This window comes from Sinohyriopsis cumingii, chromosome 10 (genome assembly GCF_028554795.1).
Source record: "Sinohyriopsis cumingii isolate HCF-2022 chromosome 10, ASM2855479v2, whole genome shotgun sequence".
Taxonomy (NCBI): domain Eukaryota; kingdom Metazoa; phylum Mollusca; class Bivalvia; order Unionida; family Unionidae; genus Sinohyriopsis; species Sinohyriopsis cumingii.
In genome coordinates, this window is record NC_142970.1 from 56,506,493 (window position 1) to 56,533,241 (window position 26,749).

At 34.5% G+C, this 26,749-nt stretch overlaps 1 protein-coding gene across 5 annotated transcripts in view; it reads right to left on the reverse strand.

The window, feature by feature from the left end:
• LOC149790192 (low-density lipoprotein receptor-related protein 2-like) overlaps positions 1 to 26,749 on the reverse strand; it is a 168,150-nt gene that overhangs the window by 94,173 nt on the left and 47,228 nt on the right. For all 5 annotated transcript variants that reach the window (XR_016423814.1, XM_089972181.1, XM_089972182.1 and 2 more), the window contains exons 18-35: positions 26,471 to 26,584; positions 23,660 to 23,779; positions 22,818 to 23,054; positions 20,393 to 20,521; positions 18,306 to 18,431; positions 17,800 to 17,931; positions 15,370 to 15,489; positions 13,277 to 13,405; positions 12,519 to 12,727; positions 11,985 to 12,169; positions 10,965 to 11,193; positions 10,389 to 10,566; positions 9,933 to 10,061; positions 9,142 to 9,314; positions 6,103 to 6,359; positions 5,663 to 5,837; positions 4,553 to 4,775; positions 2,995 to 3,123 (exon numbers count right to left, since the gene is read on the reverse strand). Coding sequence is in view for 4 of the 5 variants with exons in the window: in XM_089972181.1 (XP_089828307.1) it covers positions 2,995 to 3,123; positions 4,553 to 4,775; positions 5,663 to 5,837; positions 6,103 to 6,359; positions 9,142 to 9,314; positions 9,933 to 10,061; positions 10,389 to 10,566; positions 10,965 to 11,193; positions 11,985 to 12,169; positions 12,519 to 12,727; positions 13,277 to 13,405; positions 15,370 to 15,489; positions 17,800 to 17,931; positions 18,306 to 18,431; positions 20,393 to 20,521; positions 22,818 to 23,054; positions 23,660 to 23,779; positions 26,471 to 26,584 (2,994 nt within the window). In the remaining variant the exon portion in view is untranslated. The remainder of the gene's footprint in view (positions 1 to 2,994; positions 3,124 to 4,552; positions 4,776 to 5,662; positions 5,838 to 6,102; positions 6,360 to 9,141; positions 9,315 to 9,932; positions 10,062 to 10,388; positions 10,567 to 10,964; positions 11,194 to 11,984; positions 12,170 to 12,518; positions 12,728 to 13,276; positions 13,406 to 15,369; positions 15,490 to 17,799; positions 17,932 to 18,305; positions 18,432 to 20,392; positions 20,522 to 22,817; positions 23,055 to 23,659; positions 23,780 to 26,470; positions 26,585 to 26,749) is intronic.

Genomic DNA, 26,749 nt, shown 5'->3' on the forward strand with positions numbered 1-26,749 from the left:
AATATGGTCTATGTATTTCGAAATCGTGAGTACGATTCGTCCTGTGCCACATGTGCAAGGTGCCTTTGATAAAGAATAACGAAAATTCTAAAGGTATAAATACATTACTACATGTAAAGGACCTTTACAATACTAATGGTTTTGTCAGCAAGCAGCCTGCTTAAAGGATTCGCACAACTCCAGCTGTAGGGGTAGGTAATTTTTGGGTTTTAAGTGATAACTAGTGTATTACCATATTTGCCTTTGCATGTTTGTTATAGTTTTCTTTACATACCATAATGAGTGCATTTTTTATTCTTGTTGCGACGTAGTGCAGGATTTGTATTGGTAATGTAAAGTTACATTTTTTTTTAAAAAAGTTGTTTACTATTGTCTTATCAAGCAGGGTTAGGTTTACTATTGAACCTCTGTTTTGTAATTGCCATAATAATATAATCTTTTTAACTTACCATGTATAATGTCCTTACGTTATGTCTGTATCAAGTGTAGTACACTGTATCGGGTATATTTTCAGCTGAGTTTTTGATGGTAGGAATATCCGGGGTGTCCGGTGTTGTCAGAGGGTAGAAACGTCCGTGTGTCCGGAGCGTTTAAGGTGCCGGAGCGTCTAATGTCTAGCGTCCGGAATGTCAAGAGTGACTAAGGTGACCCAGCTGTAGAGCCGTCAAAGGACCAGGGGGTCCGGAGGGTCTAATATTTCAAGTGTCCGGAGGGTCTAATGTTTCAAGTGATCATAGTATTCCGAGGGTCCGGAGTCTATATTGGTTGTGAAATTGATTCAGAGGAGCTGTGGAGCGGATAAGGTGCACGGGTGACGGAGTGCATCTCCACACGTATTTTTAGCTGTATGCTAATTTTGGGTTAGTAAGACCCAGTGTATTATTCAGGACTGGAAGGATAGATTGTATATCCGTTCTTGTTTAGTGACATAATTTCGCTACCTGAGCGAATACATTTTTTTACTATGTGTAAAGACTTACATTGTTTACTATTTGAGTGAACTATATTCATCTTTCCATTATTGAATCATTTGTGAAATCATTTATCCTGTATTTTAGGGTTACTGAACTAATTTATTTGTATATTTTTTCCATCTTTGAAACTGTGCATTTTTTATGTTAAATAGATCCAATATTTGGATTATAAATACGCACACATCTTCATAATCCACTATTCATATAAATCGCCACATTAAATCATATATATGTGTCGTCATTATGTGTTCTGTTGTTAATCCGAAATATCCCACCCGGTTATCTTGTTACATCAACAACCAACTCCTTTTTAATGTTGTTGTACAAAATTTCCGATTACATTAAATGAAAGTCTGATACGTTTTGGAAAAACCAGAAAGAACATATAATTCTCAACATATTTATTTTGAGAACAACTAAAAGAAACTTAGCCAGTCTGATTCATCAAGCAGAGTAATCTGGTTCCCTGCTTCATATGCTCCCTGTGTGAGAGAGCACATGTCAACATGGGGGTCATGTCATACAACAAATATATGGAAGTTGGTCTCAGAATAAATATAGAAAATTTTGTGCTCTTTTGTTTTTGTATTTTTATTACAACCAGTATACAATTTTAATTAAAAAAATTTCGTACAATACTAGCATTTGAAAATGATGGTTGTGAGATTCTATTTGCTCGACTAGCAATCGAAATTGATAGCACAAGCTCAAATTTCATCAATGCATTAGTTTTATCATGTTTCAGTGGATTAAAGACATAACAATTTTAATACTTGCAATTTCTGAGAAAATAAATAATTTTCATATCGATTTCATGCAGGTATAACTTGATTTTACAACGTTTAAATTTGCTAGCCCATCCGCTAAGCAGATATGCTTTAACGCCAGCATGTTGGCCTCTTGTGATGCTAGACTGGTTTTCATTTGTTCCATATAAAAAAAGATATGGATATCGAACTGTCTGTAAAACAAAAAAACTACCAGATGAATCTAATCCACTGAGCATTTGGATTGTCTCAACAAATATTTTATGGCAAGCACCCAAATGATCCATACTGCAACCTCCTAATATTCTGATTAGAACTCAATAAATTTAACACATGATCAGTTCAGTTATGACTCAGTTGCGTAATTGTTTCGGGCATGAAGTTGTGATGGAAAATTCCTGGGTTTTTCCAGACTTTCATCAATATTTGCAAAATTCAAGAACTTTTCATGGTTGGGAAAAAATTATCATTTCTACCAACTTTTTCCCAATTTCCCAGTAGCATGGAAACCCTGTTGAAAAGAAACTGTAAAAAATTGTGTGACCTATTTTTAAGTTTGATATTTCATAGTGTTGACTAAAATTTCCACATCCTATCTATCGTTTTCGATGATAAAACAAGCAATACATCAAAGTTTCCGTTACCAATTCTGATCGCAATTTTCTTCAAGTTCAACAACTAGGGATCAATTTTTGGGGTAGTTTCTGGTTTAAAAAATGGGATCCATGCCTGACCCCACGTTATAAGCAGGCTCGCGAGTTATCAGGGTACTAGTTATCAAGGGAGTGGTGTACCTACTGATTTTTTGATAAAAAATTCAGTTAAATGATAACCACCTTCATCTTTTTCTTTTAAGTACATTAAAACTTTTAGCTGAGAGAAATATTCATGTGTTTGACTTGGTTCAACATTTACCAGAAGACCATATATCTGCTAATAAACATTTGTTGCTGCTTGACTTATCTCTGGCACCAATATGTCTGCATTTGTATTCAGGCAAAAAATATTTGTGGAAGTTTAATGAAAGTCTAACTTTGTAAACAAGTAGAGAGTTAATGACTTCTGATTTTTACCACTACAAAATCCAGATCGCTAAAGAACTGTTGAAGATATAACCTTTAGTTTGACACTAAAACATTTAAATAAATGCGAATAAAGTATACGATACATGTTTTATATGCAATGTTATGCAATATGACATGAATATTTCCTTTACCATGCATGGTTATATGTTCTTAATAAAACAGTATTACCTGTGCAGTTTGCATAGCCGTCAAACAGAAAGCCAGTGCCGCACTGACAAGCTATCTCATTTGGACCACTTCTAAGACAAAGCTGACTGCATCCACCATTATTAACTGCACAGGGATTTGATACCTTGACTGGATAATAAAAAAATAAATAAGTAAATAAAAAAATAAAAAAATACAATAGATCATGAATGCAAAATAAAAAACACAAAATATTGCTAATATTAAATGTTCTCATCTCTGCAGCGAACATGAACACTGAGGCGCATAAAAATGTGCAAAATATTCTATTGGTCAAATTTCAGTAATGGATGCATTTGTGTCTTCGCAACTGTATATTGTGCTTAATGCAAGTGTATACAGTGCACCTGCTGAATCCAGAATCAACACAAAATCTATTCACTATGCTGCTTTTCACTGATTGGATCCAGCCCAATGTGACCTCACCCTACTGTACACCCCATCTAGAACTTACTGGATCCAGTCTAATGTGACCTCACCCTACTGTATTCCCCATCTAGAACTTATTGGATCCAGTCTAATGTGACCTCACCCTACTGTATACCCATCAAGAACTTATTGGATCCAGTCCAATATGACCTCACCTTACTGTGTACCCTATCTAGAACTTATGCTCCTCTTCTGACACTCACCTTCTCATAGTTCCTACTGTTTAAATGAATTCATATGGACAACATTCTTTTTGCATACAAGGGCCAAGCTACATGGAATGAATTGCCCATAGATCACAGACACCGAATATAGTACTTAATGCAACCAAATATAGTACTTAATGCAACTGTATATAGTACTTAATGCAACCATGTATAGTACTTAATGCAACCAAATATAGTACTTAATCAACTGTATATAGTACTTAATGCAAACATATACAGTACTTAATGCAACCAAATATAGTACTTACTGCAACCGTATATAGTACTTAATGCAACCATATATAGCACTTAATGTAACCGAATATAGTACTTAATGCAACTATGTATAGTTCTTAACGCAACCGAATATAGTATTTAATGCAACCATATATAGTACTTAATGCAACCATATATAGCACTTAATGCAACCATATGTAGCACTTAATGTAACTGTATATAGTACTTAATACAACCATATATAGCACTAAATGCAACTGAATATAGTAGTTAATGCAACTGTATATAGCACTTAATGCAACCATATATAGTACTTAATGCAACCAAATATAGTACTTACTGCAACCATATATAGTACTTAATGCAACCATATATAGTACTTAATGCAACCGTATCTAGTACTTAACGCAACTGTATATAGTACTTTATGCAACTGAATATAGTACTTAATGCAACCATATATAGTACTTAATCCAACCATATATAGTACTTAATACCACCAAATATAGTACTTAATGCAACTGTATATAGTACTTAGAAAGGGAACATGCTCCTTTTTACAGAGCCTTTCACAGGGCCTTTCGTTTCCCAATCCTACAAGCAATATTAATCCTTTTTTAGAAGACATAATTTTCCTTTGCAAGATAGTACTGGACCAAAAACATTACCTTCAAGATGTCTGTCGTAAAACAACTTAATTGCTAAAAGTCCTGGAACATTTGCCTTCAGCACTCTTTTGTTGTTTTTGTTTAATAAGTCGACTATCGTGATAGATTCATAGGCAGCGTCTGCATAGTAAAGTTTGCTTCTGAACACAGCAAGACCGGTAGGTTTCCCAAGGTCCTCCATTATTGTTATGATCTGTCTGTCGTTGTAAGTCCATTCCATAATCTTAAACAAAAACAAATGGAATTTTAGAATGAAATGATCTCCAAGAAGATTAGTCCATTGTAATGAAGATACCCTAATCAAATTTGTTTCTCTGGAAACTGGTCCTTGTATACAGACAAAAGAGTTTGCTTTGTCCCTAAAGTCAAGGTAGAGTTTCATACAAAAATATTTAAACTGCAAACACTTACCAACATCACACACACACACACATACACATATATACATATATACATATATATAGAATAAATATTTCTCATAAAGAGACGTATCGGAGGAAACAAAAGTTGGGACGAAGATCAATGTGTAATGAAAAAAGATTTCATAGAAAGTCTATGATTGGAGTAGAAAGTCTATGACTGGAGTAGAAAGTCTATGATTGGAGTAGAAAGTCTATGGTTGGAGAAGAAAGTCTATGGTTGGAGTAGAAAGTCTATGACTGGAGTAGAAAGTCTATGATTGGAGTAGAAAGTCTATGGTTGGAGTAGAAAGTCTATGGTTGGAGTAAAGAATCGCATGTCAAACTCTGTATTTTGTATGCATGCTTTGGAATGAATCAAATTTACTGTTTCATTGTCATGCTATTATAGAACGTTTTCATTCATAGCTAGCGAGTGATTGGAAGCACTGCTCGCTGTAACAATATTATAGAACCTGGAAATGCAAACATATTGGGTGATTTGAATAATTTGTCATTAGACAGCAATCAAAATTCTGTGAAAAAACTTTTGGATGGGTAAAAACATGCTTGATTTTCTAATGTTAACTTTTTTATAATCGTTTGATTTTGCCAAATTATTGTTTTCAATATGAGAAAATTTACAGATTTCACAACATTTCAGAATTTGAACATTCCATTATGTTAGGAGAGCAGGATGCTGGTTACTCACAAGTTTTAGTCCGCTGTCAGACCAAAAGAGATTTCTGGTGTCAGGATCTTGTACGAGGTAGTCAGGATATTCCACTCGCCTCTGATTAACGATCTCAACCTTTGAACCATCCATCCTCATGCTCCCAATCTTTGCACGAAGTCCAGTGCCACCGTGGTCAGCCCAGTACAATACCCTGAAGATATATATATAGACACACTAGAATGCTAAATTTTAAAACAGAAAAAAAAGTAATCAGTGGATGTCACTGACTGTCTATGTGATGTCATAATTTGTCATTATAGTAATGATTTCAAGTTATGGAAAGTGTTTTTAAATTTATGATGAAGACAACAACAACTACTCCTTTTTATAGCTTTTTGCATTTTAAGTTAATTACAACAGAGAATCCCAACTGCTAGAGAAATTACAAGAGTTTTATGAAAGAAATTAATATTTACCCTTCCAAGGGATCTACAACAATGGAAACAGGTTTCGCACAATCAGTGTTCTTTCCCGTGTTACTCAGCAAAACCTTACGATAATGTTGATCACCATACATCTTGACGACTTGAATGGTTCCTGTGATGTAATCTGCCCAGTAAAGGTTTTGTGAAATCCAGTCAAGAGCTATAGAGTTTGGTGAACTAGAGAAAACTGTGGGCAATATATTCACCTCCTTACTGTGGTTGAACATCTCAGCAACTTTCACAGTCGCCTGCGGAAAGAAATGAACACACTTAAGAATAGCTGCTGATATAAAATGAACAGATAATTCTAAAATGAAACTACATTTCACATACAGTGTTTATATGCAATAAGATGTTTATTATCATGAATTGTTTATATGAATAATAATTTCAGCACCTAGTTTGGAGCTAAATTATTAATTGGTATTTACATTACTGTTGAATTAGATATCAGGTCATGAAAATTATAATTTGTACATAATAGTAAGAAGAGTAAACCATTCATATGACCCTTGCCATTCCTATGAACCATGCGATTCATATGACCCTTACCATTCCTATGACCTCTACTGTTCCTATGGCCATTACCTTTCCTATGATTCTTACCATTCCAATGGCAATTACCATTCATATGACCCTATGACCCTTACTGTTCCTATGGCCCTTACCATTCATATGGCCCTTACCATTCCTATGACCTGTACCATTCCTATGACCCTTACCATTCATATGACCCTTTGAGCCCTACCATTCCTATGACCCTTACCATTCCTATGACACTTACCATTCCTATGACCCTTACCATTCCAATGACCCCTACCATTCCTATGACTCTTAACGTTCCTATGATCTCTACTGTTCCTATGACCCCTACCATTCCTATGACCCTTACCATTCCTATGACACTTACCATTCCTATGACCCTTACCATTCCAATGACCCCTACCATTCCTATGACTCTTAACGTTCCTATGATCTCTACTGATCCTATGACCCCACCCATTCCTATGACCCTTACCATTCCTATGACCCAGACCATTCATATGACCCTTATCATTCATATGACCCTTACCATCCATATGACCCTTACCATTCATATGACCATATGACCCCTACCATTCCTATGACCCTTACCATTCCTATGACCCTTACCATTCATATGACCCTTACCATTCCTATAACCCTTACCATTCCTATGACCCTTACCATTCATATGACCCTATGACCCCTACCATTCATATGACCCTATGACCCCTACCATTCATATGACCCTTACCATTCAGATGACCCTTACCATTCCTATGACCCTTACCATTCATATGACCCTTACCATTCATATGACCCTTACCATTCCTATGACCCTATGATCCTTACCATTGCCATGACCCTTACCATTCATATGACTCTTAAAATTCCTATAACATTTACCATTCCTATGACCCTTACCATTCCTATGAACCTTATTGTTCATATGATCCTTACTGTTCATATGACCCTTACCATTCATATGACCTTTACCATTCACATGACCCTATGACCCCTACCATTCATATGACCCTTACCATTCATATGACCCTTACCATTCCTATGACTCTTACTGTTCCTATGACCCCTACCATTCATATGACCTTTACCATTCCTATGACCCTTACCATTCTTATGATACTTACCATTCATATGACCCTTACCATTCCTATGACCCTTACCATTCATATGACCCTTACCATGTCTATGACCGCTACCATTTCTATGACCCTTACCATTGCTATAACCCTATGATCCTTACCATTCCTATGACCCTTACCATTCCTATGACCCTATGATCCTTACCACTGCTATGACCCTTACTATTCACATGACGCTTACCATATCTATGACCCTTACCATTCCTATGACCCTATGATCCTTACCATTGCTATGACCCTTACTATTCATACGACCCTTACCGTGTCTATGACCGCTACCATTCATATGACACTCACCATTCTTATGATCCTTACCATTCATATGACCCTTTTATTCCTATTACACTTACCATTCCTATGACCCTTACCATCCATATGACCCTTACCATTCCTCTGACCCTATGACCCCTACCATTCCTATGATCCTTACCATTCCTATGACCCTTACCATTCCTATGGCCCTCACCATTCCAATGACCCCTACCATTCCTATGACCCTTACCGTTCCTATGACCTCTACTGTTTCTATGACCCTTACCATTCTGTTGACCATTAACATTCCTATGACCCTTAACATTCCTATGACCCCTACCATTTATATGACCCTATGACCCTTACCATTCCTAGGACCCTTGCCATTCTTATGACCCTCACCTTTCATATGACCCTTACCATTCCTATGATCCTATGACCCCTACCATTCCTATGACCCTTACCATTCCTATGATCCTTGCCATTCCTATGACCCTTATCATTCCTATGACCCTATGACCCCTACCATTCTTATGACCCTCACCATTCTTATGACCCTTACCATTCATATGACCCTTAACATTCCTATGACCCTAACCATTCATATGACCCTTTTCGTTAATGAATCTTTTAATGATGACATGAAATCAAACATTCCTACTGATCTCAAAGATATTAACAAGGACAAATTTGATTTCAGTAGCATTGTTACCATTTTATATTAGGTACATTATTGTCATATTCTATATGTGAATTGTCATACATTATTTTTTATATTAGGTACAGTATTGTCATATTCTATATACGAATTGTCATACATTATTTTTTATATTAAGTACATTATTGTCATAATCTATATGCGGATTGTCATATGTTATTTTTTATATTAGGTACATTATTGTCATATTCTATATGCGAATTGTCATACATTATTTTTTATATTAGGTACATTATTGTCATATTCTATATGCGAATTGTCATACATTATTTTTTATATTAAGTACATTATTGTCATATTCTATATGCGAATTGTCATACATTATTTTTTATATTAAGTACATTATTGTCATATTCTATATGCAAATTGTCATACATTATTTTCTGTAGTCTTCTGAATGTAGTACACTTTCTCCCTTTCACTGTCATAATCAAAGTCTATTGTGTCTTTTGCATTGCTGATTGGTATAAGCGGATGTTTGGCATCTTCAGCCAGATCTAGACCTAAAATTCCGTCATCACTGCTGTACAGTAGATATTTTGTGTTGGCTGAAAACAGTAAGAATAAGCTGTTAAAGTATTAAGATTTGAAATTTACACTTTTTCAAATGACGCCTTTAAAAAAAACAAATACAATCTGTGGTATTTTCTACAATGTAAAATTTCTTTTGCCTTAGTTTAATAGCGAAGCAGGAGGAGGATTTGTCTTTGCTTTTATCATATATCACAATTTATTATGTTAAATACTTAAATCAATGTATCACATCCCAAAACAAATTTCATTTTAACTCTGAAATGAATCTCACTGCTTGTGTAATTTTCAGGGCGATATGGTGTGCAGTTGCCTATACAACTGGCACAATTCTAAATTTGTTGCATGGTTGATTCTCTCAAGAAGGTTCTCTATAACTCATTTTCAGGAGTTGGGAGATTGTTTGTGAGAAGTTTGATATGCATCACTCTCATGTATTTCTGCTTGCAACCTTTTGATCTACCCACCCACCCACATATTCACGAGGATCATGTCCATATTTGCAGCTTCTGACCCTTTTTTCATTTCGGTAAATCTTATACAAGTGTTGAAAAATAAATCAAGTCAATGGCCAATACTTAAGTTCTATTCTTATTATAAAAAGACAGATCTGACACACAAAAAAGACAGCTGACCTTGTACACATATTTCTCCTGCACGTGACAGTTCCATTCCTACTGGACAAGTACATTTATAGCCTTGTGGTTCCTTGGGTGACAAGAGGCAAAGATGGCTGCATCTGGCTTTCTCACATGGATTAGATGCTGAAAATTTAATTTCTTTTCTGAAATCTGTCTTTTTATATTGCTTTACATTATATTACATTTATATTTTCCTTTGTTCGTTATTTCATTTTCAGTCAGATGTTATCGACAGTTTTCTATAAAGGTGTCAACCACATGAAAAATTATGGATGCATATCATTTAAAAGATTCACAATTATCAACCATTAATGAAAGAAATAAGGTATAAGAGTCAATTTGCATCCAAGGAAATTGTACATCTGGAATATAAATTTTTTTCTTTACTGGAATGGTCATGTGTCTGTACCTTTCCCATCAAACTTGAATATTTATGTTAATGTAACTCACCCGCTGGCTGACGCACAGGATGAATGACAACTAATCCTAGAGGCCTTATCATTCGTGCTTCTATAACTTGTCGATCTGTGCTGTTAAATTTGTTGCATCGACTGATACGGTTGGCCGCTCTGTCTGTCCATATTACTTCATCCTCAAATACAACTAGGTCATGTGGATGTCTAAGGAACTATAGATGATATAGAGTTTGTTTCAACACCTGCTTCAACAACGCATATATTCTAGCAACAAACATAATCTGATTTATACGATAAATCAACAATCTATATTCATCACTTGCTAACTCCAAAGAATGAGAAAACACAATTTGGTTTGTCTAATACTCAAAAAAAGGCAGATCAGCTTTAGTTTTATTCTTTCCTCATGAAAACTCTCTAAGCTGAATTATTTTTTGTTGATAACAACACCAATGAAGCCATTATTGGTTTAATGTGATAAATGATGCAAATAAAATTAATAAAATAAATAATTGTGACAAAGGTATGTATAAACAATGGTAACTTTACATTTCCATTATTTGTGTTATCCATAACAGTACCATGTAGATGAGATAATGATACCACTTACGTGATCACTAACTAAAACTTGTGTTCTTCCCGAGCCATCATAATTACAGAATTCAATATAATCGAGTCTAGCATCAGCAAAGTAAAGCCGTCTGTTGGGATAGTCTATCGATAAACCATTTGGCCAGTACACTTTCTCAGATATAATAACTGTACGATCACTTCCATCCATTCCAGCTCTTTCTATTTTAGGATTCTGGCCCCAATCTGTCCAAAACATTAGGCGTGCTCTACGGAATATAAATGCAATGTTTTAGATATCTTCCAGATGAAACGTTCAGCGAAGAAAAACCAGAACATAAACTTTTTTGAAGAAATCAGATAATAACTGCCTGGAAAGTAACCAGCACAGATTAAAAAATATAACAAGTCAAAAAAAGCAAATACCTTTTTCTACAAACCAACATCCATAGTTACCTGGTTCATCAGCTGACATGCTACTTTTATATCTTATATATTTGCCTGCGTGTTTATGTGTGTATATATAAAATGACACCAATAATGTAACAGGTTAGAGTTAAAATCACTCCTATCGGAAATCGAATATAGGCCATCAATAATAACAATTATAACTGATTCCATTCATGAATCAATCGTAGGCTGTGATTAACAGCAACTTTTAACTTGCTCTCATTCACCAGTACCCAACCCACCTGGCTATGCTCTCATTGGCCAAAATAGGATAGAACAATGTCAAAGGTATGGGCTCAAGGTGCACAAATAATCCCACCAGGAAAATGGAATTTAACACTCAACTATATGCACAAACCAAGTGGATTGCGAAATACGAGGTAAATACATTAAATTATAATTATAAATTGACGCTAATATACCACAGAGATATCAAAGTGTCCACATTCAGATCTCACATTATATGTTAAGATACATGATTTTATGAAATAAATTTATATATAATGACACTAATATAATCTAACAATTCTGAAAGTTGTAATAAAATGTACATATCAATACATACATTTTATATTCATACAGTATGCAAAGAATATAATTCCAGCCCTACCCATCCCTTGGATCCAGCTCTATGCCACGGGGATTTGATACATTTTCACTGATAAGGATCATTCGATTGCTTCCATCTAGTCTGGCTACTTCTATTGTCTCTAGAGTGTAATCATTCCAGTAAAGATTCAATCCTACCCAGTCAACAGCAAGGTCTTCCACAACACTAATACCTGACCCCAGGATCTAAACGAATGGAAAATATTTCAACTGTAAGGCATGAAATATATACTGTTATATATACAGCACATGAATAACATAACTGGTACATCTTTGGAATATTATTCCACAACTTGGAAGAAACTAGTCACTAATCTGGTACTATAACTTCTGACCACTCTTTCAAAATATGAAAACAGACAAATTCGAGATTGTGTCATTACTTCATCATACCTTCAGATCATAATACAGCTTTAAAGAAAATTAATCACGAGCTTCAATGCATTTAAAATCAATTGCATCTACACCCTTAAACAATATACAGTATATTTATTTCACATTGGTTTTGCAACAAATTCTTAAATCTGAACCCTACCTCCATAATTTCCGAGCCGTCCATCGATGAACGGAATATTTTTTTCTGCACTGAGTCTGAGAAATAAAGCTGACCAGTTGCAACATGTGCATCCAATCCTGCAAGCGACTGAGCACCAATAACAGGAATAACAGTGAGTGTCCATGTTCCAAGGTCAGTCTTTGTGAAGTGATCCTGATTTGTAACGATCAGAAATGGTACAGACTCATCTGAGAAGAAATGCAAAATGGCATCATTTTTAAGGCCAGTTGTTTATAATGCAATAATACCTCACTAAATGTCAGTCAGTGTATACCAAAGAAAAATATATAAAACTAAAACAAAACTGATACAAACAAAGCAAATAGTGGTATGTGAATATATTACATTGAGTTAAAAGTATAGCTTCAAGACGAAATATCATGTATTTATATAACTTCTTGACAAATATTAAAGAAAATGTCATTTAAAAATTTGTAAATTGCCATCATGCCAAACTGTACTATAAAGCAATACATTTTTCATAAAATTGAAAGTTTTTTTTGAGTGATTGTGCAAAATGGCTGCCTTGGTAAATAACATCAGAACACATTCTGCTAGAATGATGAAATCATACACATTTTGGAACAATTTGGAATAAGGCAGGCATAAATATTTTATGACTTTTTTTATGAGAAACAAATCAAGTTGAAGATATGCATTTATATAACGTTACACTCAGAATAACCCTTGTTGAAACTGCTTAATTTCCGATTTTATACACAATAATAAGAACTTACTTCTGAGGGCTGCACAGCGTTTCTTGTCAGGCAGTAGCTGGTAGCCAGAATCACATTCACACTTATATGAGCCTTTGGTGTTGACGCATATCTGGCTACACACACTGGGTGGTGTGCATTCGTCCATGTCTGTATATATATATATATATATATATATATATATATATATATATATATATATATATATATATATATATATATATATATTCGAAAAGGTAAAAACAGTAATAATAATACTAGTGAGTACAGGATTCTTTCTTGAAATTTCACTGATTCACATACATTTTAAGTCTGTTTTCTTTTATTTCATTTTTGCAAGAAATAGGTTTAAAGCTAGTAGTTTCTTTCTGCTTACTGATTCACATAGATTCTAGATTATTGACTCACATAGATTCTATATTATTGATTCACATAGATTCTAGATTATTGATTCACATAGATTCTAGATTATTTATTCACATTGATTCTAGATTATTGACTCACATAGATTCTAGATTATTGACTCACATTGATTCTAGATCATTGACTCACATATCTAGATTATTGATTCACATTGATTCTAGATTGACTCACATAGATTCTAGATTATTGATTCACATTGATTCTAGATTATTGATTCACATAGATTCTAGATTATTGATTCACATTGATTCTAAATTATTGACTCACATAGATTCTAGATTATTGAATCACATTGATTCTAGATTATTGACTCACATAGATTCTAGATTATTGATTCACATAGATTCTAGATTATTGACTCACATAGATTCTAGATTATTGATTCACATATATTCTAGATTATTGATTCACATTGACTCTAGATTACTGATTCACACAGATTCTAGATTATTCATTCACATCGATTCTAGATTATTGATTCACAATGATTCTAGATTATTCATTCACATAGATTCTAGATTATTGATTCACACTGATTCTAGCTTATTGATTCACATAGATTCTAGACTATTGATTCACATTGATTCTAGATTATTGACTCACATAGATTCTAGATTATTCATTCACATAGATTCTAAATTATTGATTCACAATAATTCTAGATTATTGATTCACAATGATTCTAGATTATTGATTCACAATGATTCTAGATTATTGATTCACATAGATTCTAGATTATTCATTCACATTGATTCTAGATTATTCATTCACATTGATTCTAGATTATTCATTCACATAAATTCAAGCTTATTGATTCATATAGATTCTAGATTATTCATTCACATTGATTCATATTGATTCTAGATTATTGATTCACATAGATTCTCGCTAATTGATTCACGTAGATTCTAACTTATTGATTCACATAGATTCTAACTTATTGATTCACATAGATTCTAGATTATTGATTCACATAGATTCTAGATTATTGATTCACATAGATTCTAGCTTATTCATTCACATTGATTCTAGCTTATTCATTCACATAGATTCTAGATTATTGATTCACATAGATTCTAGATTATTGATTCACATAGATTCTAGCTTATTGATTCACATAGATTCTAGCTTATTCATTCACATTGATTCCAGCTTATTGATTCACATAGATTCTAGATTATTGATTCACATTGATTCTAGATTATTGATTCACATAGATTCTAGATTATATTTTTGATTCACATAGATTCTAGCTTAGTGATTCACGCAGATTCTAGCTTATTCATTCATTGATTCTAGCTTATTGATTCACAATGATTCTAGATTATTGATTCACACTGATTCTAGATTATTGATTCACATATATTCTAGATTATTGATTCACATAGATTCTAGCTTATTGATTCACATAGATTCTAGCTTATTCGTTCACATTGATTCTAGCTTATTAAAATAAAAAGAAAGTTAAATTTCAAGATAATTTTCTGCAAATAATATACTGTGTTCAAATCATCTGCCTGCTTCATAAGTTACAATAAAAACACATAAAAGATCTCCATTATGAATAAACATCACATTTCAGTTTTAATAACGTATAGTTATTGTCTTTTATTACTCATGTTGTCATGGTAACAGTGTATATATTTTCATGACCTGGCATACATTATACACATGTTTTGATAAGTTTTCACCTGTACAAATTTTAGTTCCATTGAGTTTTTGACCCTCTGGACAAACGCATTCTGCACCTCGTGGGGTCTGAATACATCGGAAACTGCAGCCACCATTATTCACAGCACATTCGTCATCATCTGAAAATATAAGTTCATGTTAAGAAGAAATATTAGAACTAATTATTCTAAAATGATGCACAAACTATGTATGAACATTTCTAATATAATTCCCTCTAGCTAAAGTTGTGCCATGCAATCAAGAAATAATTTTGATCATTCTGTGACTGATTGGTATCAGGGTTTAAGCTAGATCATTCTGTGACTGATTGGTATTGGGGTTTAAGCTAGATCATTCTGTGACTGATTGGTACTGGGGTTTAAGCTAGATCATTCTGTGACTGATTGGTACAGTAAAACCTGTCATGAGCGACCTCTGCTATGAGCGACCACCTGTCATTTCCGACCACAATCGTAATGCACGGATCGATTTTACTATATAAACGCTCTGTTATGAACGACCACCTGCTGAACGCGACCAGCGACCGCGATTTCTTGGCAAAATATGCATTTTGACACTGCTATGAACGACCGCATCGCCAAAAAATCAAAACAGATTGACACCACTAACCTTAACTTAATCCTTTGCAAACACTAGAGCTCGGGATAATAGTAGTATGCAAACAAAGTGCACATTAAATAACACTATAGTTGAACAACCATATATCGGGATAAACACCTCCAACCATCATTTTAATCCTTTGTAACAAAGACTGCATAAATAGCAAAGATTGCTCTAATATAGTATTTAAAAATAATTTGTCTTGCTACAGTACCAGTTTTGTGAAATTTACAACTCCAGCGTACGTTGTCATTTGTAAACTGCAGTAAACCAGACTAAAGTACATGTCACTAACCGCCATTGTAGTGCCGAAGTCATGTGAAAAGAGTAACATCAAAGGGAGTAATGATGGATATACGCAGTCAATTTAGAGGTTTGTAATTTTACTTTATCTGTATGAAAACTCACAAAACGCCGGTAGCCCTTATGTCCAAGTGAGAAATCGTTTGAAAGGGCTTCAGTGTTGGTTTGAGTACGTCGTTTGCTTTCCAGTTAATCCATAATGCCTGGAGGGTGAATGAGCTCATTGTCTTTAATACTAGTAAGTGAGAATCATTTCCGGATTTTTTTTAAAATTATTTTTTATTTCTTTTGTTAGTGTTTCACCAAGCCACAATCTGTTTACGTGGGTGCAGATAGTCGGAACATTTGTTTATCGAGCTATAACGCTGTTGATTTAAACTTCGTCTCAGAATAAATGTACAGTATTGTTTCCTGATGAGTTAATTGTGTCTTTTGGTTTCATTAATTGGTACATAATATATATTTATTCCACAATTCCCCAAAACCTGATCAGAACCGATAGTCTTTATAACGTCAACACTAATAACAACGGCAGAATCTCCGCTGAAAAAAAGAAAAATTTTAACACTGGAAGAAAGGATTAATGTCATTGAATGAAATGAAAAAGGCGAGACCACTCGCAAAATAGCAGTCAGCTTAAGCGTCGGTAAAACTCAAGTTCAAAATGTAATCAAAGACAAGAAGTCCATTAGAAACGAATGGCAGAAAGGTACACAAGCACAGAGGAAATATGCCACGGCACGACGGACAGTTTACGGAGATCTGAACGAGCGAGTATGGGAGTGGTTTTGTGTTGCAAGGAGTAAAAACATACCAGTAAGTGGGAAGTTGATTCAGGAAAAGGCAATAATTGAGATACATGTTCAAACCAAATAGCTGAGTAAAACATGTCAACAAAGAAATATAATTGATTTCTTTTAAAAAAACAAGTGAATAAGTGTATAAAATAAGATATATACATCATATCTAACTGTTCATTTTTTGTACATATTAATGTGATGTTGAAATATAAATTTTATTCTCGTTGTTTGATAGATGTATATCTTTATTATATAAAGATATTTTGAGAGGAATGCATGCAATATTTAACAAGATTTATGAATAAAGGATATGATACATGTACAGTGAGTATGGGTAGTATTTATTTTTCAACAATGCTAACTATTGACCCTGAAAACCAGTCCATTTTCACACACCTCTTATGAGAGACCACCTGTCTTGAGAGACCGCTTTTGGTTGGCAGAAGGGGCGGTCTCTCATAACAGGTTTTACTGTATCAGTGTTTAAGCTAGATCATTCTGTGACTGATTGGTATTGGGGTTTAAGCTAAATCATTCTGTGACTGATTGATCGGGGATTAAGCTAGATCATTCTGTGACTGATTGGTATCGGGGTTTAAGCTAGATCATTCTGTGACTGATTGGTATCAGGGTTTAAGCTAGATCATTCTGTGACTGATTGGTATCATGAGGTTTTAAGCTAGATCATTCTGTGACTGATTGGTATCTGGGATTAAGCTGACTTACTGCAGACGGGACTTTCATCATGTCCATCGGGGCAGTCATTTTTTCCATCGCACACACTGGTCAGGTTGATACAGACACGGATGTTTCCGGGACATTCCCACTGGTTCTGAGCACACAGGAATGGAGGAGGAGCTATGTTTAAAGTATATATCGAGCTGTATTACTTTCAATCCAAAGAGTTATTTCATAAGAATTGGAATTAATTTTGATTCCAAAGAATTATTTCATAAGAATTGGAAGTTAAATTAAAAATTCAGTGAATCAGATAATAAAATAAAATTAAAAATATTCAGAGCTAATTTAGAATCCTTGAGTTAAGATACTAACTTAAATCATGACTGTTCCATGTAATATTGCACGAATATAGCACCGATGTACCAACAGAAAGGTATGACAGTATGTTTGGAATACATGAGCATTAATCAATGTGTATAGCTTTTACTAATTTCAAGATTTCATAAATTGAAGTAATTTTACAAATTATTATTTTATAGAAGAGAACATACGGCATGTCAAACTCCGATCTTCATCTGAATTATCACCACAGTCATCATCTCCATCACATGTCCAATGACGGAAGATACATCGTCCATTTGCACATCTAAACTGGCCATTTGAACAGATCATCTGAGCTGCAAATAGGCCGAAAGCGGTAGTTTTATCTACTCATCATCTCCTTTGCAAGATATATGTGAGAACATATTCTACATAAAACTGAAAATTTCACTTTTGCTAAATAGTTAATGTGAGTTATAAGTTATATGGAGTAAGATTTGACTAGACTGTGATCAACACATGAAAGCATTACTTTTTTGATTTATACATTATTTTACAGACATGAAATAAGTTTTGATTTGCATAAACTAATTGTTTGCTTACAATAAATGAATTACAGCTATCAACTCTTATGTATATCCATATTTTTGGTAACTCCTGGTTTAGGATTTTATTTATTTTTTTATAAAAAAATTTCATGGTTGTCAACTGCATAGATTATTTTTTTGTTATAAATTGTGTGTGTAATTTGGCTCTGTTAAAAACACAAATTACGTAGGATTTATAAATAGATGTTTACATACATGTTGACAATTACAGTCTGACTCTACATTCCCGTTTGTTTGTACCCCCTACCGATTTCAAAAACACGAAAGTTTAATGTGATAAAAAGTGCACAGAACTAAGTCAATTGAATCATTGATTTATAATTTCTAACCGACTGTTACCAGAATGGACTAATCCTGGCATCCCCTGCACCATTTCATGCTTAACGGACTTTCATACTAACACGGTGCCATATTGCGTAAACTATAGGCTAGTTTATTTCCATCAGACAACATAATGACGTAGTTTATCCTGTTCAGCAAATGCTGAATAATTGCGCAAATTACATAACATTGAGAGTTTGGAATTATATCCCTCTACATACATGAACATAGAAATTAAACCAATTGTTAAATCCACATGAAAAGCAAATTTGTAGTTGTCATTATTTTCCTTTGCTTGATTCAGCCATGTAAATATCGGAAGCAGACGTCTTATGTATCTACATCTGTAGTCGTGATACACCCCTTTGCTGAAAATGGACTTGTCCAGAAACTGGAAATGGATCCGAGCATGTCTGTCTATTGCACTGAAAACTTCCGTTAAGCATGAAATGCGCATAAGATGACGGTGTTAGGGCCACTCTACTCAGAGTCAGGTTAGAAACTATAAATCAATGAAAGAATTGACTAAGTTCCTTGTACTTTTTATCACATTAAAGGTTTCCATTATTTAAATTGGTAGGGGGGTACAAACAAACAGGTTTGTATTATCAGACTATAGCAATAATCATCATAATAATAAGACTTAGAGTGGTGCCTATGGTGTATTTTCTCAGCGACTGATGGAATATGGAAGTTTCAAGAAGATTTCTCTGGATTCCCAACGGTTGTGTGAGGTCATGTAAATATACGTAATTTGTTGCAAATCAATAGTGTATGTTGTCACATGGGGTCTTTTATGAACTACAGTTGCAATACCTGGTGTACATAAGGAGAAAATTAAGCATTTATTTTTATTCCAATTTCTGGAGTCATTCACTCTTTTCATGTTCTTGACTTAAGTCTGCAGACATATTTAATGTTGTACTTCAATATTTTTCATGAGGATAAACATTTGTTTGAACTGTTCAGTTGTGATAGAAAGTGCTCATTATTTGGACAATACTATTATTTTGGAACTGTTACAAATTATTTAAAAGAATTCTGGACAATGCCATCTTGACAACATCATGGTTCTTGGAGGACCAGTACATTTTTGGTGTTGAAATTATAAGGGACTTTTCATTCATTTGGACTTTCATTGGATTTTACATTGGACTATTTTGGATTTTGCTTATAATACAGTAAGTTCCTCTCACATTTTTCATTTATTACCTTAATAATTAAATTGTTTGTTTAGTTGTATAAAACAATTGCTGGTTTTGCTTCCTTTCTGTTACTTATGTTTGTTACAATAGAGTCATAACACAATGCTAATTACTTTCATATATACAGCAACAAATATTTAGAGTTTTCATGGAAGGAAACCATATTACCAGTAATATACTCACGACATTCTTCCCCTTCATCTGAGTGGTCTTCACAATCTGGTTGTCCATCACACATCCATCGATCAGGAATGCATCCTCCAGAGGAACAACGGAACTCATCCTTATGACAACTGTTAGGTGTTCTAGTAGCTGAAACATCACAGAGTCGAGGATTATCTTACTGGAAACTATTGTTCCAATTTATCTTCAAAATTTTCCTCTTAAATCTCAATACCAATGGGGGTATATTAATTTGAATCTGATCATGTAGACACAAAAGAGATAGAATAAATGCCTTAGGTGTGAAACAAATGCTTACAAGTGTCAAGAAATGTACATATAATAATAATGATAATAATAATATCAGTAGAATCAACATAATACAGTAATAAATATATCAGAAATCTAAATAAGTCACTGTCACTTTGTGTGAGAAAATTTGCTAACAATTCCTGTTTCATGTTATACATGTCTTCTGATAGAATTCGTGGTTTAAAGTACTTTGAGTACTGTCAATACAAGTTATATAATATTACAACTTTAGACCGATTCTGAAACAAAGAAATTACCTGTCAATACCTTAGCCATTGCATTACAGTCAAATTCGCAGTTATTTCAAAGAGAACCTTGCCACAGTGGTGAGAAACTCTTTGTTTTGCAATCAGCAGTGATGTCACCAGTTGGCTTAGGCTTAGACACCGGGAACCTGATATTATAACATATCAGTGCTACTACCCCAGACAGTTTTCAAAAAGACTCTCAGTATCCAATCAGAACTTAGATCAAATTTAGGCACGTTTCTCATGCAACCAGTCATTATTCTGTTACATTCATTTTGATGTGGAAAGAGTTGGGAGACACTAGACTGCAAATTAGAGCAAATTAGGCACTCGTAAAAGAGCAAGAAAAAAGATCTAGAAGCTTCCGAGGTAAAATATCTTCACCCGAATCTGTCTCACTTTCCTAACTAAGTGTTGTAAGATTTATATGTTATTATGTGCATTTAATTTAGTAGAACTTTTATCTTCTATGTTTAGCTGAAATATCAACATGCCGTAATGTAGCATATAGGAAATTAGCAATATATTCAAGATCAATGTATGTAACTGTTAGGATAAAATCGAAGTGGATGGAATAATCTATTACATTGCATCATGGTTGATTTAATAGCGAGTAGTGTTAGACTGTGTACTTGTTTGTATTTGAATAAATAGTTGTGGATTGTGCAGATTTAGGTATTTGTTGACCTTGTGTACATATAATTAGGCATTTTATATTTGTATGTGTCTTTTATAATGTGTAAGATAGGAAATGCATAGGAATATTATTGATGTTCATAGTTTACTAAATAGAGAATTAGGGATATGTGTTTATGTATATAGCTTTTATTATAGAACATGCATGTGTGGAATATTTAGATTTGAGTGTACAAGTTGACCTAATGATATAATTGCCATTATTCTGATGAAAGATCTGTAAGAGTGTGTTAATTCTCCTGCGTTTGATCAAAGAGGCAAAATTTTACATCTCTTCTAATCCACAGGAAGCTTTCCAGGTGGAATAGGATGCCTCCCAAAGGATAGAGAGAGTAAAAGACATGGAGGGCCAGGAGAATAGGCAGCAGTGTGAAGGAGGGCTGGGAGAATGGAAACAAGGGTACTGGAGGTACTGATTAGGAGGGCTGGGAGAATGGAAACAAGGGTACCGGAGGTACTGATTAGGAGGGCTGGGAGAATGGAAACAAGGGTACCGGAGGTACTGATAAGGAGGGCTGGGAGAACGGAAACAAGGGTACCAGAGGTACTGATAAGGAGGGCTGGGAGAATGGAAACAAGGGTACCGGAGGTACTGATAAGGAGGGCTGGGAGAATAGGCAGTAGTGTGAAGGAGGGCTGGGAGAATGGAAACAAGGGTACCGGAGGTACTGATAAGGAGGGCTGGGAGAATGGAAACAAGGGTACCGCAGGTACCAATAAGGAGGGCTGGGAGAATGGAAACAAGGGTACCGGAGGTACTGATAAGGAGGGCTGGGAGAACAGAAACAAGGGTACCAGAAGTACTGACAAAGAAATGCAAGGCAGAAGTTACAGATGAGTAACATAGAAGTGACACAGGAAGAAAACACCCTCACCATTAACTTTGTTTGATTAAATAACTTGCAATTTGAATGGGTCTTTTATGGATTGAAAGCAATTGCACTGAAAAATTGTCCTGTAATTGTTGAATACCATGATATAGTTTATTAAATTGTTATGTCTTTCACCTTATTATTTTATATTTTATAGACCTAGACCATTGACTGGGGTCTCGGAGCTTTTTAACCGTTTGTCCTTTGGGGTTAGTAATAATACCAAGAGAGGGGGGCATGTGACAGTCACATTTATTAAATACTCTTATCATCTTTGCTATTACAGATATACAAAAGAAAGTGAATTAATTCACATACAGCAATTATATTCATCACTTCCATCCCTGCAATCAATTGCACCATCACATAAATTAATTTTTGGAATGCATTGTCTGGCACTAGAGCACTGGACCTTGTCCATTGTACAGTTTAGAGGGGGACAATCTATTTCATCACTTCCATCATAGCAGTCTTCGTCACCATCGCACAACAATCGCTCCGCAATACAGCGCTTGTCCTTACATTGAAAGTATCCAATATGACACGTGTGGTTGGCTAAAATGTAAAAACCCATAGATAATATATTTCATGTCAATCGTATAACTTATATAGAGGAAAAGTCTGAATACGAACATTGCAAATGAAAATGTTTTATATTTAGATCAAAAACTTTCTGGGCGTTTTAGTACATGTATGTGTATCATATAGTAAATATATTTATTTCTGCTCAAGACTTTTCTGAAATTCATAAATTGATATTATTTTTGCTGTAAAACTTTAACTATTATGCATATTCCTGCAGGTCGCTTCTTATAGCAATTATTACAAAGAGTATGCCCTGAATAGCTCTATAATTAGGATCTTTTAATATGAAAACAGTTCACTACATATCTACAAGATAAAACTGACTCTTTTGAAACTATCAATGAGTGTATGCATGTACAAGATGCGGAGTATCGTAAAGCAAATCTATGTACAAGATGCTGAGTATCGTAAAGCAAATCTATGTACAAGATGCGGAGTATTGTAAAGCAAATCTGAAGTGTGTAATATTATCAAATTAGGTGAGTACTGATACATTTTAAATTAAAGAAAGAAATATAATAAATGATGCTATTATTTTTATATCATTAATTCATTTGCTGTTTACAGGTACAAACCACAGAATGGCCCCTCATCGGAACCATCACCACAGTCATTATCCGTATCACACTTCATTCGGATGTGTATACACAGAGAGTTGTTGCACTGGAACTCTTGCGGAGCACAGGTTTTGGCAGCTAAAAGTTTAAATTGTGTCACATGTAACATGATAAAATTTGTATAGTGACAGTGGAAGCAATTAAAGTTTTCACCAACCTACCGAGCATAACTAAAATTGTCAGAAAAATATATGGCACGGCATGACAAATTTATTTTCATTTGAGGTAAAATGTTACAAGGTTCACTTCCTACATGTTCAATCAAATATTATTGATTAGGTAGTGATTGATTTTGATCATAAAAACTTATTTATGATAATTTTTTACACAAATTTAACCTTTTGAGGAGACTAAATTGTGTAATAAAGCAAGTAAATTCTTTGCATATATTCATATATTTAACTTTTGTACAATAACTTGTATAATCATTAGTTAACTGGTTTGACTTTCATACAACAATTTTTGCATCAGTAGGAGATGGGAATGACAACATTAAACAATAGTTCTTCTTTATTCCGTTCTCACTACATCTCAAATACTGACCAATATTACTGAAGTGGATATATTGAGATGGTATCTCCACTAGCCATTGGCTTACATAGGTTATACCAATATTATTGAAGTGGGTATAGTGAGGTGGTATCTCCACTAGCCCATTGACTTACATAGATTATACCAATATTATTGAAGTGGGTATAGTGAGGTGGTATCTCCACTAGCCCATTAACTTACATAGATTATACCAATATTACTGAAGTGGGTATAGTGAGATGGTATCTCCACTAGCCCATTAACTTACATAGGTTATACCAATATTATTGAAGTGGGTATAGTGAGATGGTATCTCCACTAGCCCATTAACTTACATAGATTATACCAATATTATTGAAGTGGGTATAGTGAGGTGGTATCTCCACTAGCCCATTGACTTACATAGATTATACCAATATTATTGAAGTGGGTATAGTGAGATGGTATCTCCACTAGCCCATTAACTTACATAGGTTATACCAATATTATTGAAGTGGGTATAGTGAGGTGATATCTCCACTAGCCCATTGACTTATACAGATTATACCAATATTATTGAAGTGGGTATAGTGAGGTGATATCTCCACTAGCCCATTAACTTACATAGATTAAATCAATAGTATTGAAGTGGGTATAGTGAGATGTTATATCCTCTAGCCCATTGACTTACATAGATTATACCAATAGTATTGAAGTGGGTATAGTGAGATGGTATCTCCACTAGCCCATTAACTTACATAGGTTATACCAATATTATTGAAGTGGGTATAGTGAGATGGTATCTCCACTAGCCCATTAACTTACATAGGTTATACCAATATTATTGAAGTGGGTATAGTGAGATGGTATCTCCACTAGCCCATTAACTTACATAGGTTATACCAATATTATTGAAGTGGGTATAGTGAGATGTTATATCCACTAACCCATTGACTTACATAGATTATACCAATAGTATTGAAGTGGGTATAGTGAGATGGTATCTCCACTAGCCCATTAACTTACATAGGTTATACCAATATTATTGAAGTGGGTATAGTGAGATATTATATCCACTAACCCATTGACTTACATAGATTATACCAATAGTATTGAAGTGGGTATAGTGAGATGGTATCTCCACTAGCCCATTGACTTACATAGATTATACCAATAGTATTGAAGTGGGCATAGTGAGATGGTATCTCCACTAGCCCATTGACTTACATAGATTATATAGGCCATATTAGGAGTGGAGTAAATACAGATATTCAGTATTGGTGGACCAGCTATTAATCTACAGGCTTTTCACTAATTATATTTAGTGTATTTTATCACCACGAAATAATAATAACAATAATTTTAATACATACAAAGATTCTAACCCAGGTCCATGGGTAAACGGCACCCATCACCTTGCCTGCACGCAATGTGATGTTACAAAGTCGGAGGTATATGCTTAGTTGTGATGGTATATAGACTGGTGCCTTGATGTAAAGTGTTGTTGCTGTTTGCCAGCAGATCTGGGTTCAAAGCTCTAAAGAATATTAATTAAATATTCTCTAACCTGCATGATAGTATTATTTATATCAAATATTACTGCTGTACAGAACTATCTAGCATTCACCTGTAGAATCCAGCTGTAGCGCTTTCCATTCTGTTTGGTATATATTTGTAATTCTCTATGACTAATTCTATACACCTTGATTTCTGTCACAGGAATCTGAATGACTGCATTGTCAAAGGGAAATAATTACGGGTCAACATACAAGTGTGTCTGCTATGAATGAGGACATGTACTACTGACTTTGTAGCATCAAGTTTTTGTTGTTGTTGTTGCTGTTGTTGTGGGGTTTAATGCCATTTTTCAGCACACAATAGGCTATGCATGGCGGCCAGTATTAATGGTGGAGGAAGAACCCGGGAAAACCCCGGGAAGAACCACCAACCCACGAGAAGCTACTGCCGAGCTTTCTCACATACCCATGTTAGCTGAATCCTAGACTCGAACCCACGCAGACAGAGGTGAGATGGCAGTGATCTGTAACGGAGAGTGCTTTAGACCACTCGGCCACTCGGGGCCCCTCACTTTTTTGTGATCTGTGCTTAGTCATGATGGTATATGGACTGATGTGTGTAGGCAAGGCAATGGGTGCCACTTACAAATGGACCTGGGTTCAAATGTCTGTAGAGCATGAATTAAAAATATTCTCCAACTGGTAATATAGTATACAGTGAGAAAGAGAAATGTTTACGTACTACATGTCGTTTCATCTGTCATGTCTCCGCAGTCATCATCCCCATCACAAACCCAGTGTGTGCTGATACACTTCCCATTTCCACACATAAATTTATGAGATGCACAGGTCCTATCTGTAAACAAAACAGAGAAGACATTTTACAAGGTCAAGTAAGATGACCCTCTTTCATATCCACAAAGTACAGAAAACCAATTATCTATGATTTTGACATGTTATTACGTGAACTTTACACATCAGAAATAACTCTGATCTATAAATATAATGAAGTACAATTGTT